This window comes from Berghia stephanieae, chromosome 2, assembly GCF_034508935.2.
Source record: "Berghia stephanieae isolate SIO BIC M18660-M18661 chromosome 2, UCSD_Bste_1.3, whole genome shotgun sequence".
Taxonomy (NCBI): Eukaryota; Metazoa; Mollusca; class Gastropoda; order Nudibranchia; family Aeolidiidae; genus Berghia; species Berghia stephanieae.
Genome location: NC_088361.1, coordinates 8173940 through 8192957, shown reverse-complemented (window position 1 = coordinate 8192957; position 19018 = coordinate 8173940). Strand labels below are relative to the sequence as shown.

The 19018-nt window shown below is 32.1% G+C and overlaps 1 protein-coding gene across 1 annotated transcript; it reads right to left on the bottom strand.

The window, feature by feature from the left end:
- Window positions 1–616: 616 nt before the first annotated feature.
- Window positions 617–19014, bottom strand: LOC144964257 (uncharacterized). Its single transcript, XM_078898330.1, has 23 exons — window positions 18877–19014; window positions 18068–18217; window positions 17636–17801; window positions 16860–16994; window positions 16289–16370; window positions 15894–15969; window positions 14893–14966; window positions 14427–14505; window positions 13928–14046; window positions 12776–12903; window positions 12616–12650; window positions 11996–12177; window positions 11607–11722; window positions 10803–10974; window positions 9725–9805; window positions 9357–9449; window positions 8314–8421; window positions 5656–5808; window positions 4341–4466; window positions 2948–3137; window positions 2505–2609; window positions 2102–2198; window positions 617–1907 (listed from the first exon to the last, which is right to left on the bottom strand). Exons 1-23 carry the CDS (start codon window positions 18929–18931, stop codon window positions 1838–1840), a joined length of 2592 nt encoding a protein of 863 aa, XP_078754456.1. The 5' UTR covers window positions 18932–19014; the 3' UTR covers window positions 617–1837.
- Between the last annotated feature and the right edge of the window lie 4 nt (window positions 19015–19018).

Sequence of the window (19018 nt, the reverse complement as noted above, 5' to 3'; positions counted from 1 at the left end):
TTTAACCAAAAATGTTGCTTTTAACCTATAATGACGATACAGAATGATTAAAACTGCCCTATATATGTAATTTCATTTTTAAAAAGACCCAAACCGCCCCTTAAATCTCACCCAGACACCTGCTCAAGGTCCCACTAAGAGGAACACACTCAAATGTTTACAGAAAAAATAATTAACAAGGAAAAAAATATCATCTCCCAAAACTAACACTTTACATTTGACTGATTGCCTCCCAGCCAGGGTGTCGGGCCGGGGCAGGGCAAAACCAAGTAATTTCATTTCAAGAAAAAGACATCATGTTGAAAAACAGATATAGGGGGATAGAAGACACAGTAAGTTACTCCCTGCCCACTATGGGAGGTCAGGAACCCCACCCAGTCAGACGGCTTTATAATTGGCCCATCATTATTGCTGGGTCTACTTTTGTGGGATAGTCACTTTGTTTTGCATATGGGTCTCAATCCAATAATGTCGAAGGCAGTGAATTATCACCTTCTTGAATGTGCAGCGAAAATGGCCTTAAAGTATCTCAAAACTTCAAAAATGACATAATACTAAATAGTTTTTCTGGTAAACACGTAATATCTAAAATAATAATTTCAAATTAACACCAATATTTAAAAAGAGCATAGCAAAATGTATTTTACTTTTCTTATCTTTATTTTTTGTACATCAACGTAAAAGGAAACCATAACAAATACCTATATTACAACTTCAATTTAGTTTTATGCATACAAGTCCTCATTTGTAAGAGGAAACAATTTTTAAAAAGTCCCACATTGGTTTCCGCTGAAGTGTTCAATGTTTGGTAAGCAAAACAAAATAATTTTTTTAGTGGACAGACAGAGCTGACACTTGGATTTCTCTACGGTACATAAAAACCCTTAGAATTCCATACTTCCAACTTCAATTTTATTTTTATTTATTAAAGCCATCATTTTTAAGAGCAACCATTTTACACAAGAAAAGTTACATATTGATTACCGCTTAACTCTTATTAAGAGTCCAAACTGACGAAAGGCCATTTAAATGAAAAGCTATACATTTAAAGCTTTCTAATTCCATGCTTCATTTTAAGTCTGGCCTTCGTATGTATAATCATTTGGTATGAGCTTTATCTGTTTTATGAGAGCAATCACATAGATTGTATTAATGATCTTTAATTTATGATTTTTAAAAAATGGTGAAATGATATATATATTAATCTTTTATTTCTTACCAAAATGTTGCCAATAAGAAATGAACAAGACAAATCATGTCGAGTTCTTTTTTTAATATTCATTTATTGATATTTTCAAAATTTATCAACATACCTGCCCGATCTAAAAAAAATTTCTCCCATCTCCAACCCTGCTAATTAAAAATGAAAACAAAACAGAAATCCTAGTCTCTTTATATAATAAATAAAATAACCATGCATTCAATCTGAGACATTTTCAGTGGTTAATTGATCAGATAGAATGAGACGTAATAAACTGATGACTAAAGCTTTGACAGCATGGTTGTCAGTGGTTAAAAACCGAGCATACAAGCCAAATAAGATCATAAGACCTGACAGACTTGGTATGAAAAATTTTGCTTCATGAGGAAAGCAGGCATTTAGGTGGAGGGCACTTTCGTTGAAACCACTGTAACTTTATTTTAAATAGTGAATCAAATAGTAGTTGTTTAAAATGAAAGAAACAACCAAAATAAATAAAAACGTCATTATATTCGATATTTCATTATCAATGATGTATAGGAATAGAAATGAGGCTTTGACAAAACGTCATTATCAGAGGGATGTCTTTAAAACCGGTGTCATTTTAAGTGGATATATTGTTTCTCTACCAATCCTCTACCAATCTCCTTCTTCATCGTCGTCTTCCATCGACATTGTTCTCCTGTCCTCTCGACGTTTAGATTGTCTGGAAGGAAACAGTTTATTAGAGAAACAGTTAGCAAATTCGTGGACTAAGATTTGGAAACAGAATCTTTTATTTCCAAAATCATTCCTGCTACTGTTAAACTTTGAGATAAAAAGATGTATCCCTTATTTAAAAAAAAAATGATATCAATTAACTTAAAACCCAAGAAACAAACATAATTACATAAAACATACCTGTTCATATTGATGGCCATTTGTTTGACATCAGTAATTGTCAACAGTTTATCAAAGCTGACTATGTCATGTGTTGTATCAGCTGCTAGTCTGGGAACTGTTGATTAAGAAAAAAGCCATTTAAATGTAAGCCTCAGATACCAACTGATTGCATATACATCAAAAAAATAAATGTTGAAATTTTATGTCATATCCTTCAAACTTTTTTTTGATTGAATCTGCTCGCTTTCTCTCCCTAAGGAATTGGTAATAATGATTATGAAGGAAAGATTATAATACAGAGTTGTAAGAAGGGTTTGTTTTAAATAATCAACCTATTCATGAGGGTGCATTGCAAAAGAGGCAATAAGGGATTAATGAAACTGTGAATAAAATAGTTCTAACATTAAAAGTCATGAGTTACCTGAGTCCGCACTACTCGGTCGATCCCTCCATTCAGCAACCCTAACAGCCACATTTTCTTTCACTACGGCTGTTATTTGCTGCAGGGCAAGATATCCTGAAATTTCTTTGAAGCACATAAGGATCTTAACTTTAATTAATGGAATGAACAGTGATGTTGATGATTGGGGTGGTTGGGGTGGTTGAGCTATTAATCCAAGACTGAATGTATTAACATTTTTTTTCCTGACCAGAGTTACTATCAACTACAGGTTTTGAGATTTCTCGAGACACCTTCTTCTATAAATATATGAAATAATATGAATCAACTGTAGTCTAAATTATAAATATTATTTGCACTATATCACTCTAAGATCTCTGTACTGTAAGTAATGGTAACAGCAATTAAAGTAAAAATTATATTGAGTATTTTCCCATTCTCCTTTAAAAATGATAAAAGGATACGAGCAAGCCTCATGATGGGCACGGAGCCAATGATTCCATCCCACCTAACTGCTCTCTCTGCCTGCATATATAGTCGCCTTCGAGTCCTCTCATTACTCAATGGTAGCAAACTATCCAAGGCATCTTTGAATTCTTTTTCACTTAGTTGACCTCCCTCTGAGCTTTGGAAGGGCACCAACTTGATTTCCAACTGAAACAAAGAGTAAAATGAGTATAATAGAAAAGGAAGTTTTTGTGCTTGTGCAGAGAGAAGGTTGACTTACTTTGACTTATTGGCGATCGCCTCCTAATCTTCGGACTGGGACACTTTGGCAGTTTCTCTCTCTTTCCACTGATGATGGGTCTGCTGTAATGGATCTCAGATGTTCTAAATCCTTTTCTTATCTTGTGTGCCAAGGTCTTTATTTATCGTAGTATATATGCTTGTTGTGTTTGTTATGTCCGCTTGGTGTAAAGAATGAGGCCATTGACTTATTAGCTGGAATATTTCTGTCTCTCCTTAAAATATGTCCAAATAGTCTCCATCTTGTTTCCAAAATTTGAATCGATAGCAGTGTTTCTTTGCGTTTCATGTACAGCGATTTGTTACTTATTTTGGTTAGGAAGTGGATATTTAGAATTCTTCTGAGCTGTTTCTGATCGAAGGCATCTAGTTTATCTTCTTCACATTTTGTTAGTACCATGTTCCACAGTTGTAAATAAGTACTGTTTAAACATTGCTCTTGTATAGCTTTATTTTTGTTTCTCTTTTCAGTTTGTTCATAGAAGAGGGGGAGGGAGAAATTTCAACAACATGACACATTTAGAAACTTATGAATGAGTGAATATTCAAATATATCTATCTTGATGGACTAGTTTATTTACTAATGTTGTATAGTCGTCTAACCTGATTAGAAATCTTGGCCACACGAAATAATTTGCCTTCTGAAGGATTTGGAAGTTAATATGGCACCAGAAAAAAATGCACAAATCTGCAAGCCTCAATGAGGTTTCCACAACGCCACAGGACACTGTGACACAGCTTCATTGGGATATTTTTCATGTAAAAGAACATTATTATGACTTGTACTTTACAACAAGTAATAATAACAATAATAATAATAATAATAATAATAATAATAATAATAATAATAATAATAATAATAATAATAATAAATGATGATAATAATGATAATAATAATAATAGTAATAATAATAATAATAATAATAATAATAATAATAATAATAATAATAATAATAATAATAATATAATAATAATAATAATAATAATAATAATAATAATAATAATAATAATAATAATAATAATAATAATAATAATAATAATAATAATAATAATAATGATAATAATAATAACAATTGTTAAAATTTTGGACCAACTATTTAATTTGCTTACATCATGGAATCGAGGTTCTCGAGATTTGAGCATTATATGTATAATGAAAGAAGCCACCAATTGTCTTGAGATCCGATTTTCACTGTAAGATGTGTAACTCATCTGGAGACTCTCTAAGTCATCTTCCTGTGGAAGCATTACCATTAGTAATTTTGAAATCAAACGTTTTGAGTGTAGAATTATTTATTATATACTAGCAAATTCTGCTACATCTTTGATGTAAAACTAATCTCTGACACCTACCCTTTCTCTCCTCTTCCTCTTGCTCTCTCTACTGCAGGCATTCACATAAACATATTTTTCTTTAATGAAAAAAAAACAAAAACAAATTGAATGACAACAAAAACAGGATGACAAAGAAAAATAACGCAATAAAAACTTGCGTACTAAAATTCAACAGAGTGAAAAATCTGTGTGCTGGGCTTCCTAGTTTTCTGTTTGAAGTGGCTTCTTAAATCTTACGGATTGAATAAAATTGATTTTTAAAATGTGTAGGGCCATTGTAAAATCGATCTCAATAGCAAAAATCTCATTGTCTTACATCTGATTTATAGAAATTTTAACAAACTGGTTATTTCCATAGTGGAAATTAATTTGGTTTTACCTGTAGGTGACACTCACGCAGACACAGATTTAATGTTCTATTAAAATGAGTATATGAGAAATTTGGCATATTCAATTTTTTAAAATAATCTTTAACATTAGTGCAAATTAGTTCTTTTTTTGTCTTATGCTAATACAAACAAATCAAGATATGAAAATTTTTTTTTTTTTCACTTTTGCCCGTTCTGTCAGGGTTTATTTTTTTAACAAAATATGTTAATAATCAGTTCAACTCTAATTGCCTCTAAAATAAAAAGTTAAGGAAGTTTTTAACAGTTGGTTTTTATAGCAAGAAAGCCTTATTGGGACGATTTTTGTGTGTGTTAAACTGACTATAATAATCGCTTGTCATTCTTGGGGAAAGATAGTAGCCTTTCACAAAGTGCCAGATCTAACAGACCCAACTATCCAGTTACTGCTGTAATGCTCGATGAACAGAGGCATTTGCTGTACCAACTGAGCTAACAAGATTGTCTGTTAAGGAAGTAGTTCTACTTTTGTAGCAAGAAATTAATTCCTTACCAAAATGTGAAAAACAGTGGCTGAAAATAGAGTGATAGAGAAAAACAATTTGGAACAGAACAGATTAATTTATAATTTTGTAAGTCTCTCGACATAGATTCTTACTGATTCTTGTAATTTTAAGTATATTATGGTCTGTTGATATTTTTCATATTTCATTTCATTTCAATATCATTAGCATTATACTTACATTGAGGAAAGGATATATGACTGAGGTGAAGGCCCTGAAATCCTCCACCTCCTTCCAGTCCACTGCAGATATAAAATCAGACATGAGCAAGATGTAACGAAGACAGGAAGCGTCCAGGTTCCCAACCATAACATGGCCCAAAAGCTGAAGCATCTGCAGCAGAATAGAAATACAGATGTATCATTTTGTGATTAATCACACTTATGCTTCAAAATGTATTCGCTTGATAAAGGATGCATTATGCGATCCCAATTTTACATATTATGGAAAATAAAATAATTATTAGAATACAATATTTTTATATCATTTAAATGTTTATAAAAAGAATATTATATAACATGAGTGATTTTTAAAATATGGCTTTGATTTCACGAGCTTTCATTTAAGTCATATTCCTACTTGTTTTAACAAGCAGTAATACAAATTATTAATCAGAATGAACAAAATATAAAAAAATAACCATGTCAAAAGATTTTAATGATGTATTTATTTTATAACATTTTCCCAGAAATGATAATATATATAATGTATAAATATGTCTTAGGCACTTTACACATAAGAAGTATAAAAGTGTTGACGAAGTGACAAAGTAATATACTAATACACATGCACGCAAAGACATAGTCATTACTAACATTCCTAGCTCAAGACAGTTAAAATAAGCTAGCCTATATCTCTTAATCCTCTCGTAAGTGAGCTCCACGCTTGTGAGGTGACAAAAGAAAAGATCTTTCAGTTAATATGATGTTTAAATAAAACTTGACTGTCTTTGCTTGAAAGCAGATTTTATACCCTTAAATAGGATTTTACAATACTTTTACGTAAATAGTATAACACGGAAATTAATCAACAATTGATCAATATTTGCATCTGGAATTGTAATGACAGTAAAAAATCCACTTTTCAAAATCCTTTATACTCTTATGTCTAGCTTTTTCTCAGGCACCTTTGATCCAAGAGTGTTGCAGGCACTAATCTCTGTATCTATCTAACTGTGTTGTAAGCCATCTTTACTCTCTCCACACCCTTGAAAACTCCCTAAAATGAATCTCGAATAAATTACTGCTAAAAACCTGAAAATGCTTTATATTAAGTTTATATTAACTTTTTATTACAAATAAAATATTCTCTCTTTTTTTTTAAAGACAATATCATCACATGAACAAAGTCAGGTGATTGACAATAACGTTACTTGTTTCTTTGACTTGATTCTCAATCAGAGTTGTTTAAGCATTAAGACACACAAACACACACATACATACACACACACACACACAAACACACACACACACACAAACAAATACACACACACACACACACACACACACAAACACACACACACACACACACAAATACACACACACACACACACAAACACACACACACACAAATACACACACACACACAAACACACACACACACACACAAACACACACACAAACACACACAACAAACCACACACACAACACACAAATCACACACACCAACACACAAACACACACACACACAAATACACACACACCAACACACACCACACACACAACACACACACAACACAACACACACACAAACACACACTACACAACACCAACACACCCACACAAAACACAACACACAACATCACACTACCAAAAACACACCAAAACAAGTGTGTTTCAGATAAACCACATAATTTTCACTTTTTTATGTTTTTAACCAGTGACGATATCAGCAGGACACCTCTTGTCTCAATTTGTCTCTCTATTGTTCTTTTTTTCATCAGAAGTGAAGCTGTAATATCAGCAAATCGCTCAACTTTCACAAGTCTTTTTGTTGCTGTTTGTTTCTATATAGATTAGTATGTGCTTACAACACTTTGTAAAGTTTTTATAGTTTTTATAAGTCAGTGGCAATATCAATATGGTACTTTTTGAATAACTCATTATTCTTGGGTTAATGATATAACCAAGGCAAGGCAAGGCCAAAGGTAAATTTAGTCTAAGACTTGAATTCAAGTAGGCTTTAACAAGAACTGAATTTATTTTGTAGTCTACTATGCACACTTACTAAGTGATTTTGCGGCTATGTGGCCTAGTGGTATGACACTCACTTTCGGATCGGAAGGTCCTGGGTTCGAGATTCGCTCTGAGCAGCGCATAGTTGAGTCCTTGGAAAAGGCTCTTTACTCACATTCATGTGTAAAATGAGTACCTGGCCATTAGCAGCATTGTTTCTGTTAGAAAAAAATTGCAATATAGCCTTACAGTCATTATGTCCCGTTCTACATGTTACGTGTTGCTGTTGGTCAGGGACCCCTTGTAAAGCACTTTAAGCACGTTTAGTGGATATTACGCCATATAAAAGCTCAAGTTTTATTTTATTAGTAAGTCTCAATAACAATGGGCCCAGAAGAGGGGGTAATACTTTTCTAATATCAAATAACGTAAGGTAAAGTAAAAAATGGTGTAGTTATTATCAAATGAAAATGCTAAGTTGATATAACGATGAAAAAGAAAGAGCAAGGGTTCATCTAAAATAGATGTTTAAAAATAATGTGGATTTTAAGTGTGTAATAATAACATAGACAGAACAACAATGATAAATAGAAAACTGGATTTGAAAAAATCGATGATAAAATAGTAGAATAATTTCAATCTCTACGATATAAAGTCTAGATACCTTATCCAGGTCACTGAACTCTGTAATTGCAGAGAGAAAGTCATGGGTGGCCATGAACATGACCTCTTGCACAAGGTAACGATCATGCATGAAACAGTACAGGGTATCCTGGAAGATCATTTCAGCATGTGAAGAAATGTGGTAAATAACATCATATAAAATACATCTTTAATAAGTATAGTCCACAAATAATGTATAGTCATCTTTCATATTTTTTAAAAGCAAAAGGATGCCAGGTAGATTCGGAAAACGCTAAAAATCGTGTACAACACAGTACCATAATACAGTAGCATATGAAAAAATCATTGTTAAAAATCAACTTTAAAAAAATAAATTCGCCTTCCTACATTGGGCCTAGATAGTCATACCAGAACCAGAGTTTAAAATATGCAATGGGTATGAGCATATATTTTAGTTTCTATTTCAATAATAAAAATATGTTGTAAAGTGATTTGCAAAAGAAAATCATCCTATTTAGAGGGTAAAAACAACTGTTCGTGTCTGCTACATGCGACAGAAACCAATATAAACTCTTACTTTCTTGGACTGCATAGCTCAAAAGGACTAATTTTAGAGTTCTCAGCATTTAAAAAGCTTAATTGTTTAAAAAGTCTGGATATCAATTCTCAGTTTAATCCAGAGGTAATCTTGTTCTTCTTCTTCTTCTTCTTTTTTTTTAACTCTCAATCCACTCCTTTTACAATAAAGGCTATTTTAAGAAATAATTTTAACTTGTGCATCACATTAATTTCATTTTGAAATTACGAAAGCGATAAAGTTGGGAATAACCACGAGTGTCGGATAAAAATCCGAAAGAAATTCATGAAACCATGTCAGACAAAGCAGAAAGAAAAAATACAAGAAAAAACAATCATCTCTAAAAAATTAGAATTTTTTTTTGTGATGATTTTTTTTCTGTCTGCGTTGTCTGGTCTTGTTTCATGCATACTGTTTAGATTCCTACATTCTATTTATAGATCAGATAAATAATTCTTTTAAAATGCACATAGCAAAAGTCGGATTTATAATGCCATTATCGTTACCATTATAGACATGTTAGCTTCTTCATCTGTGGTAAACTCGTCCATCCAGACAAGATATCCAAGGAATTGTTCCATAAGTGACTTTGCTCGTTCCTTGAAAAGGTGGAAGAAAAATTCATCTTTAAATAAGTCTAAGACAAATAAAGCAACGTCAAATCTTACATGATAAACTGCGATTAAAAAAAAAGTGGGATGAAGATATTCAAGTGAAATTTTTAAAAAAAGGTCTTTGAAAATGGTTTGGATTCATTTGGACCTGAACGTCAAATTGAAACCGTGATTAGATTATCAAAATAGAATGAAATGAAAAAAAAAAAAGATTTTGGGAAACAAAAATCAGAATTAAGCATTTGATGAAATTAACTCACAATGTCCAAAGGTCTCGGTATGACCCTCTCTATTTTTGTCCTGTGTCTGTAATCATCCCATAGTCTTTGCATAGTGTGAACCTACAGGATCAAAAAAAAGTTGAGATTTTTAAAATGTTTAAAAAAATGTTATATTTCATGAAGCAGGTGTAATTTTATGTTTCCAAACATTTGAAATGGAAATATAATAATATTTGATAAAGGTAAAAAAAATAAATAAATTTTTAAAGCTAATTAAACACGCTCTTTGAACATCGTAAAGCAACATTAATAACACCACAAACAGATATATCAATGTATTATATAAATACCCATCTAGTACCAGAAAGATACGATGTGGGGTGTGGTTTACAATAAAGCTTACCCTTGATATAACCTCTTTTCTCTCACTACGATTCAAGCAAATAAAGGGACAAGAAAAAACAACAAATTCTTCGCATATTTTACCATCCTTACTAACAAAAAGAGTAGGAGGAAATTCCCATTTGCAAAAACTAAGCGGATGAGTCAAATTTTTGTTTTGCAGATCTTAGTATATTGGAGATCAATAGCATTTTTCCATATTTGGATGAGGTAGCCCGAGTCCACAAATTGGAATTCACCAAACCAAATCCCACACCAATATGTTTATGAAAGCACCTTCGCAACAACAACCAAACAACCAGACAGCAAGAAACTGAGTAGTATCAACAAACTAAGGTTTATAGCTTCTCTAATGATGCCAACTCTACAGAAGTGGGACGTGGTTGACTCTAGCATAATAATACAAGCAACAACATGCTATTTATATCGTCCTTGAAAATACAATGACTTTTGCTGAATGGCATGATAGACATCGATATGTATGAAGTGTACGTCTAAGATGATGATGCTCCATTCAACATATTTTCATCATCATAAAAATGAGAATTCTTCTTTGTTTCTTTCATAATCTCTCTCTCTCTCTCTCTCTCTCTCTCTCTCTCTCTCTCTCTCTCTCTCTCTCTCTCTCTCTCTCTCTCTCTCTTCCTCTCTCATATTATTTATAACATTAGATGAAGCTACAAATCTAAATGATAATATGCAGAAAAATATCTACCATGTATACTTCTCCAGCTCCCATGAAAGGACTTCCACCTGAAGTGGCTGTCGCAGGCGTGACAGGCATGTCTTGAATTTGGTAGGAGGAAGGGCTGTGACTGCGGGCTGGGCTACTCATGGAAGGAGCAAAGTCTAGGGTTGGCTCTGGGCTTTGTGGTTTCAAAACATCACTGTATGCCACGAGAAAGAGACAACAAGAAAGGCACTCGATAAATAAACTTTCAAAATGTTAGAATAAGAGCAAGTGACATGGTCTTTAGTATATTTTTAAAGATAAAAAAATTCAATATAACATTATATTATAAAAAGAGTCAAACTATGACAAACAATTCTTCTGTTTGAATATGCTCAAAATTATTGAATAAATGTTGGCTTTATTCTTAAAAATGTTTATTGTAAGATTTGAGTATATCTAAATTCATGAGATTAAAAAAAAAAATGTGCCCGTTTAAAATAATATGATTTAAGGTATATTTTTTTTGAGAACTACTAGCTTTTACTAAGATATGACAGTTGCAAATTAAACATCAAATCAAAATAAAATATCATATTTAGATAACTTCATTTTATATCATAACTTTTGATAAGCTTTAATAAGATGTAAAAGAAATATTAAGTTTTACTAGTGTTTGACGATCTCATAAAAACATTGGTTGACATAAAGTACACTGTCTCGATATGCAGGTATTAATGTAGATGAGATCTAAAAAATCTAAAGCACAATTTCATAAAAATAAAAGCGTGTTTTGAACTTGTGAATAGCAGAAATATGCAGAAATACACAAAAATGTTTTAAACTTACTCTACTAAATCCTTGTTAATCCTAACTTTGGGTCTCAAAATTTTGATGTGAGAACAATTGTGAGGAAGCATGTATATCTTCTCTGATCCTCCAAGTTTATGAGGACATATTACAGTCTGACATATGAAAAAAAGGGATGACAATTATTATTACAAATATGATTCATTGCATACATTGGAGATAAGAGAGGTAAAGTGACTGGTTAAATCTTCACTAATAATATTGATATATATGACTCTGATACACGAACTTTTAATGAGGTGAAAAAAACTAATTGGTGAGTAATATTAAAGTTCATGAAGAAATCCATTTCTTTACAATTAAATAAAAATGTTGACTTTTAAGGAGACAACAAATGAAAATCAAAATTTCACAATGTATTTAAATACCTTTTCACCACAGCTGGCACAATACTTGGCATCTTTAAATTCCTCAAAGGTTTTCCCTGAGTTGTTGGATGTATACAACATTGCAGCGTATTTGCTGAAGACTCTCTCTTGTGGAATAAAAGGATCTGCAACTTCTTCTGCTACTTCTTCTTCCTCCAGGCCAGCAAACAATAGAGAATCACCTGCATAATATAAATTATTTTGTTTGAAATTAATCATTGTTATCTCTGATTAAGAGAAAGGTGTAAGAATTAAATAAAAGGCTATACTAATTTAACGATAAGCCACTATGAGCATAGACTAATGTCTAGTTGCTATCCACATTTCTATAGCATTACATAGACAAATTTGGATAGTCTATCACAACACAATTTCTACCAGATCTAACACAGATCTATCCAATATAATGATGATAATCAGACGTCAACAACAACAAATGTTGTTGGTGATCTAACCTTGTCCTCATGCACAGTCAAATCTAATTTGATGACTGGTATTTCCTACTTTTAAAAACAGAAAAAAGGAAAGAGTATAAAAAATAGAAGAAAACAAACAAACAAACAAAACCGCTTCAGCAATTAAAACACCTATTCGTGATATTTTAGTTTCATATTGCTTACCCTTTCCAGCTTGAGATTTGGCTTCTTTCTTTTTCCTGAAAAAATACAATAAAAAAAGACTTAATACTAACAATAAGTTATTCTTTTAAAAAAATAGACAAAAATAGATAATGATCCGCTGAAGCAATTTAAAGTAAGGCAAAATATAAACTGTGCTTACGGTGCTGGCTTGATTTCCTCTAAAATTTGAAGTTGTTCCATTAACATGGTACTGTGTTGGCGAAGCAGTTCCAGCTCAGTTGTCAATCCATCAATTGTCTTTTGAAATCGATCCTGGACAATTTCCAACTTTAAAAAAAGACAAAGGCAAAAAAATATTGAATGGTATTAGATTATTTGAGTTATTCTGAGTTTATACAGAAATCTGGAAACTTTGACCCTGGTGCGTATTGTTTCCTTATGTGGTGAACACAAAGGCCTTCAAAGAAAACCTTAAAACTCATCTCATGTAGTTCCATATCTGAAGCAGACGTCGGAGGTCATCTTCCGCCAAGCTGATCTATCTCTTGCCAATTCTATTAAAGCAGCGCCACCTTTCTCAGCTTCATCTGTCCAAGTTCTTATCCCTTTCAAATACGTTATTCTTTGTCTTCCTCTTATTTTTTTTCCATTCATCTTTCCAGTCAAGGCGAGTATTTCCAAACCAGGGTGGCGGATAATGTGTCCTAAAAATTCCATTTGGCGTTTGATGATTTTTGTTATCAGTGATCTTTTTCTGTTGGCCATTTCTAAAATTTCTTCATTTCTTTTCCTTTCCATCCATGACACCCTCATCATTCTTCTGTAAAACCACATTTCCACTGCCTCCAGTCTTTTAACCATGGTCTTGTTGATGGTCCAGCTCTCACAACCATATAGCAGCACAGACAGTACATAGCAATCCAGGACTTAAAACTATATTTCAGAAAACATTTTACACATCCCGATAAGCTCTGAGCCTCCAATCACTGGCATGCTATAAATGTCAATTATCATTGTAAGGTACATTGAGTATAATGGAGCCAAGAAAATACCCTAATATAAATATTATTAATTTATATTTGTAAAAGATTATTCAGATAAATTGCAAAAATCTCTTCAGTGAAGAAAAGCAATTTTAATTCCAATAAAATAACTTCTAAACTGCAAATACCTATATCAAAGTAATGAATATAAATACTCTTAACAAATTCCCATTTGGAGGAACAAGTTCGCGCCTCATATCCTTTTATCTTAGAGTAAGCAGGTAATTTTTGGAGTATAAAGGGCTAGAAGAATAATTTTTAAAATAACAAAAAAAATAAAAAATAAATAAATAAAAGAATCACCAAACCTCTTGATCAGCCTCATCAATTTCCAACTCCTGCAGATCAATTTCAGCCTCTGTCATGTCCTCATCTATAACTTTTTCTTGTAAATCCGTTTTGTGATTCTCTACAAACTTGTCAAACTCTGAAAGTAAATTAAAGAAAAATAAACGAAAGTCAAGAGTTGCTTTCAACAAAAAAAAAAAAACAAAAACAACAAAAAAACAACAAAAAAAAGAACAAAAAAAAAAAAAACATGACAAAACGTTTATGTGTAAATAAGTCATGATTAAAAGTATGTGGTTCAATAAAATGCCAATCATATCTGCCTGCTGAAAGGATCATGAATAGATGTGGCCAACACTCAAACTTATGTGTAACCTTAACCACTTACAGTCTATCAAAGTGAATTTAGTGAGAAATAATCAAATCTTGGACTATCTAAAAAGATCGACAACAGAAATTTGAGTTACGTTAATTTCATACAATCTATAAATATATTTATAAAAAAAGTAAAATTTTAACCTTCAATGGCTGTATTCATCACTGAGAGGATTTGTTCTTCAAGTCTTTGGGCAGATTCCACACCGCTTAGTAAATTGGCCTTTATTTAAAAAAAAGAAGCAAAAAGAGCTATTCAAAAACATTTTTATTGAGACGAAACCCATTGTGTTTTAATTACAATAAGAAGGAAAGAAGTTTAAAAGAAACATTAACAAACCATTAAAAAAACAAAAAAACAACAAAAAACAAAACAAAACCAAAAGAAACAAAACAAATACAAACAACAACAGAAAAAACAACAAAACAATACAACTAAATGACCGCTACATCTGGTTCTAGCATTTTATTTTTGACATGGAAACAAGGGATTTTAGAGAACAATGAATTGCCTGCATAAGAAGTACACCCAATTAAAAGTTATGCAAAATTTAATTCCAAAGAATGTTACTTAAATAAAACAATGACTGCATTTGTCATTCCAACTTACTCTTTTGGTGGAAACAACAAATTTCTTCTTCTTTTTAGGTACATCATCAATAACGTCTTCTTTATCCATGAAAGCTTTCAAAAAGAGATACATCAGGACAAACATTCATATATTTTTTACATTTTGAAAGCATTGCCGTTGCTTACTAACTATACTCACGATAATACTAGGAGTCGGCACAATGAATCAATTGGTAAAGCACTGGAGTAATGCATGACAGACTTGATTTTAAGTTTGCATTCCAGCGGTTTATTCAGAATCTCCAGTGCACCAAGGGTTAAAGAGGTAATTGAATTTAATCCATATCTGGCAGAAAATACTTTGCTCTAGATCATCATCCCAACCAGTGACAAGCATTTTTTATGTTCAATTCACATATCAGATACTGGATAATATTTCGGTTCCATGGGCCATAAAGCTCAAAAGAGAGAGAGAGAGAGAGAGAGAGAGAGAGAGAGAGAGAGAGAGAGAGAGAGAGAGAGAGAGAGAGAGAGAGAGAGAGAGAAGAGGAAGAAGAGAGAGAGAGAGAGAGAGGAGAGAGAGAGAGAGAGAGAGAGAGAGAGAGAGAGAGAGAGAGAGAGAGAGAGAGAAAGTTTACACTCATGGACAGATTCCCAACAAAAATAACACCTTGCTTCATTAAATTTTTAAAACACAATCACCTTGAAAAATATAAGAGAATTTTACAAAGCTAACAAACCACCATGCTTTTATTCTTTATTGTATTTTTGCAACTTTCTGTAAATTCCTGACAAAGACTGAGGATCAAGAACTCGTTTTCTGCCTTTATATACTTGTGTTTCTTTGCAAAATTTATATCTTTTATACTTAAATCTGAAAAATTGTTAATGACTAGATAGGGTGATGATAATGATGATAATGATGATGATGATGATGATTATGATGATGATGATGATGATGATGGTAGTAATGATGAAGATGACAAACTTACAGAAAATATAATAAATGGGTTATAACTTTATACATAAAAAGAGATTTACCATAATATAAATCATCATATCCTTTCTTGAACTGTGACAAATAAGATATTTTGTTTTCAGCCTCATCCAAAGCTTCCTAATAATAAAAAAGATAAAAAAAAATAATTTTAGCTTATTATAAATTGCTCATAGTTTGTTATCATTATTTTCATTTCTCATCTTAATGGCAAAATATATTTCGAGAAATATTTGTTTATAGAAAAAAAAAAAGATTGAAAATGCAGTGTAAACCTCGTTGACTTTTTAACAAACATTCACTGTTCGTTATAATACAATGATAGTTGAAAATGAATAGAAATCGTTTTCATTTTCAAAAATGAAAAAAAACAAAAAACAAAACAAAAACAAACCAAAACGTAATAATGGCTTTAAAGGGTTTAACAAGATGTTGGTACCTTCAAATCAGTAATGTCACAGTCCAGTTGATGTTCCTTATTTCGGGCATTGTCTCTGGTTTCTTCAAGTTCCCTTTCTGTCCTATTTAGAATTCACAATTTAAAATAAAACAACAACGAGGAAGAGATATAATACAGATGGATGATTTAGCCAAATGAATAATACAATGATGTATTTTGCAAAATAACAATTGTGACCCATCGCCTCAAACAGTTTCCTTTTTGGGTAACTTAGATCCTGAAAATTGAATTTATAGTGAAAAATATCAGACTTGCATTACGTTTATATAAAGGAGAATGAATGCAGTTTCATCAAGTCAAAAACGCAAAATTTCATACATCTGATCATATAAACTATAACATTCACTTTTTGGTATCCGCTCCGTTCCAATATAGTACTGGTTTGATGCTGTGGGCCACAAATATGATCTGAATATAATTGAGTGTTATAGTTGTAATTTTAGATATAATTTTAGAACGCTTGACTCAAATTTTGAGCCATTAAGTAAATTGATGTACAATCCATTAAATTTGGTTGAAAGATTGCTTTCAAAATGAAAAGAAGACTCACTCTTCCAGTTGTTTGTCTTTGTCTTCAATTAAAGACTGTAAGTCTTCCTTTGTTGAGTTAAGAATACCAATATATTCTTCTCTATCTGAAATGGTCTCCTGGGCATCCTCCAGCTGTTTGTGTTTGTCAAACAATCTGAATAGTTTTATGGTCAAAGTAAAATACAATATTGATAAGCAAATGAATAATCAATCATAATTGCAGCTAGTTCAAATTTACACATTAAAGACTATACATTTATAAATGTAATAACAACTAATAAATCTATGCAACATTTGCAGCAGAAATACCAAGAGATATACGCCTTTCTGAGAGACATCAAAAGGTGCTCTCATCTAGGAATGATTGAACACAGATAATTTATCATACAAACATTTAATGTCATCAGGAATCATTCGTGTTATCCAAGGAAGGAGTTTGCGGGTTAATAATCGTATACGATGATATAAACAAGGTTGCCTGAAGAGGGCTTAAACGTGTGACTTTCAGGCTTAGGAGCAATGCCTTAACAACTCAGTCTTTTTGCTCCCTTGCATTAGATCTAGTTCATCAAAGCTAGCAACTTCTTGGGTCACAAAAATCACACACACACACACACACACACACACACACACACACACACACACACACACACACACAAAAGAAGAAATAAAATTATACAAATCAGACTTCTTCAAAAGTAGATCAGTAACAGATCTTAAATGTGCCCTGGGAGAAGTTTGAGACGACATAAAAGTGAAAAATTCATTAGGTCACTATGGCTATTCAATGTCTACCTCTTTTTAACAATTTCAAGCTGCTCTTTAAGTTCCTCTGTCAACTCATGTCGTTCATCATAGACTTGACGCACAAGAGAAAAGTATGGTAACCGCTGAATGTAACCACTGTCACCAACACCAGGACTCTCAGCACTTCCAGTCAGCTCATCACTGTAAATAGCATCTATGGAAAACAAACATGTCTTACTGGTGAATTCTTTGATTTGCAGAAAGGAAAAAATAGATACACACATCATTAATGAATAAAAGGCAATTAAATAGGGTTAAAACTTACTTCATATAAACATTCTACTAATGTGTAGATGAGTGCCCGAGTACCTTCAGTGAGTTAAAAATATTTAACTTTACTCAAGAATTTATTTTCAAGATTAAATGAATCATCACTGATTGCTTAATAACATGTTTTGCATCCCAACTTTTATAACTTACTGAACAAATCATCCCTTAGCTTTGTGAAAATGCGTGTGAAAACACCAAGATTTGGAATCAATTCGTCGAGTGCTTGAAAGACTAAGAGTATTCTTTCTTCTGTCAACCCTGAGTTTTGCTGTTCCAGGGTCAATAAATCATACTTGTTGACTGAAAAAAATATATGTAAAACGATCTATTGGTAAATAAAACATTAAAAATATGAGTTAACGTCCACCTATCTTAAAGAAACATGATAACTTTATAAAAAGGTCAATCTACATTGCTTACAAATTATTGATAAAACATATCTATCTAATAATGATAAGTTCAATTTGAATTCCTTGTGAACAGAAAATGAGCTTGATAATGTTTATTAGTTCATATTGCATTTTGAAAATAAAGGTGAGAATGAGACCATACAGCTTATATGTTCCATCATCAGAATTAATCAATGAAAAACGATGCTAATGCTGAAGGTACAAACCGCCCTACTTCTAAAGTCATTACTGGTGCTGCTGCTGCTTGGTATTGGTACTATCTACTCCTACTACTACTGCTGCTACTAGTATCTACTAGCTAGAACTACTAGATACTACTACTACAACTACAACAACGACAACTACTACAATCTTCTAGGCCGCTTCTACTATTACCGTTTACTCCACTACAGTTTCGGAAAATAAAATCCTTTAACTTTACGGTTTAAAAAATATCATCTATAAATCGAACTCACTATTATTTATATTATATTAATTATGTTATAGAAATACTTATTAAAATCCAAGACATATCTGGTGTACAAGAAATATGATAAAATATTGACAAACCTGGGGAGTTTCCCTCAAATACTTTTTTAACAACCGCCCGTTTTTCTGAGGCCATAATTCAATTTTTATGGTGCGTCAATACCGATTTAGACTGACTCCATATTGTTGCTAGGACGCGATTTCAGCGGATGTAACTTCAACT

Excerpts from the sequence above, each read along its gene's own strand:
- LOC144964257 (XM_078898330.1), bottom strand. The coding sequence starts at position 18,931 with ATGGCCTCAGAAAAACGGGCGGTTGTTAAAAAAGTATTTGAGGGAAAC. Across the intron at positions 10,975-11,606 it reads ATTAACAAGGATTTAGTAGA|TGATGTTTTGAAACCACAAA; the intron begins GTAAGTTTAAAA and ends CGTGGCATACAG. Across the intron at positions 9,806-10,802 it reads GAGCTGGAGAAGTATACATG|GTTCACACTATGCAAAGACT; the intron begins GTAGATATTTTT and ends TTGATCCTGTAG.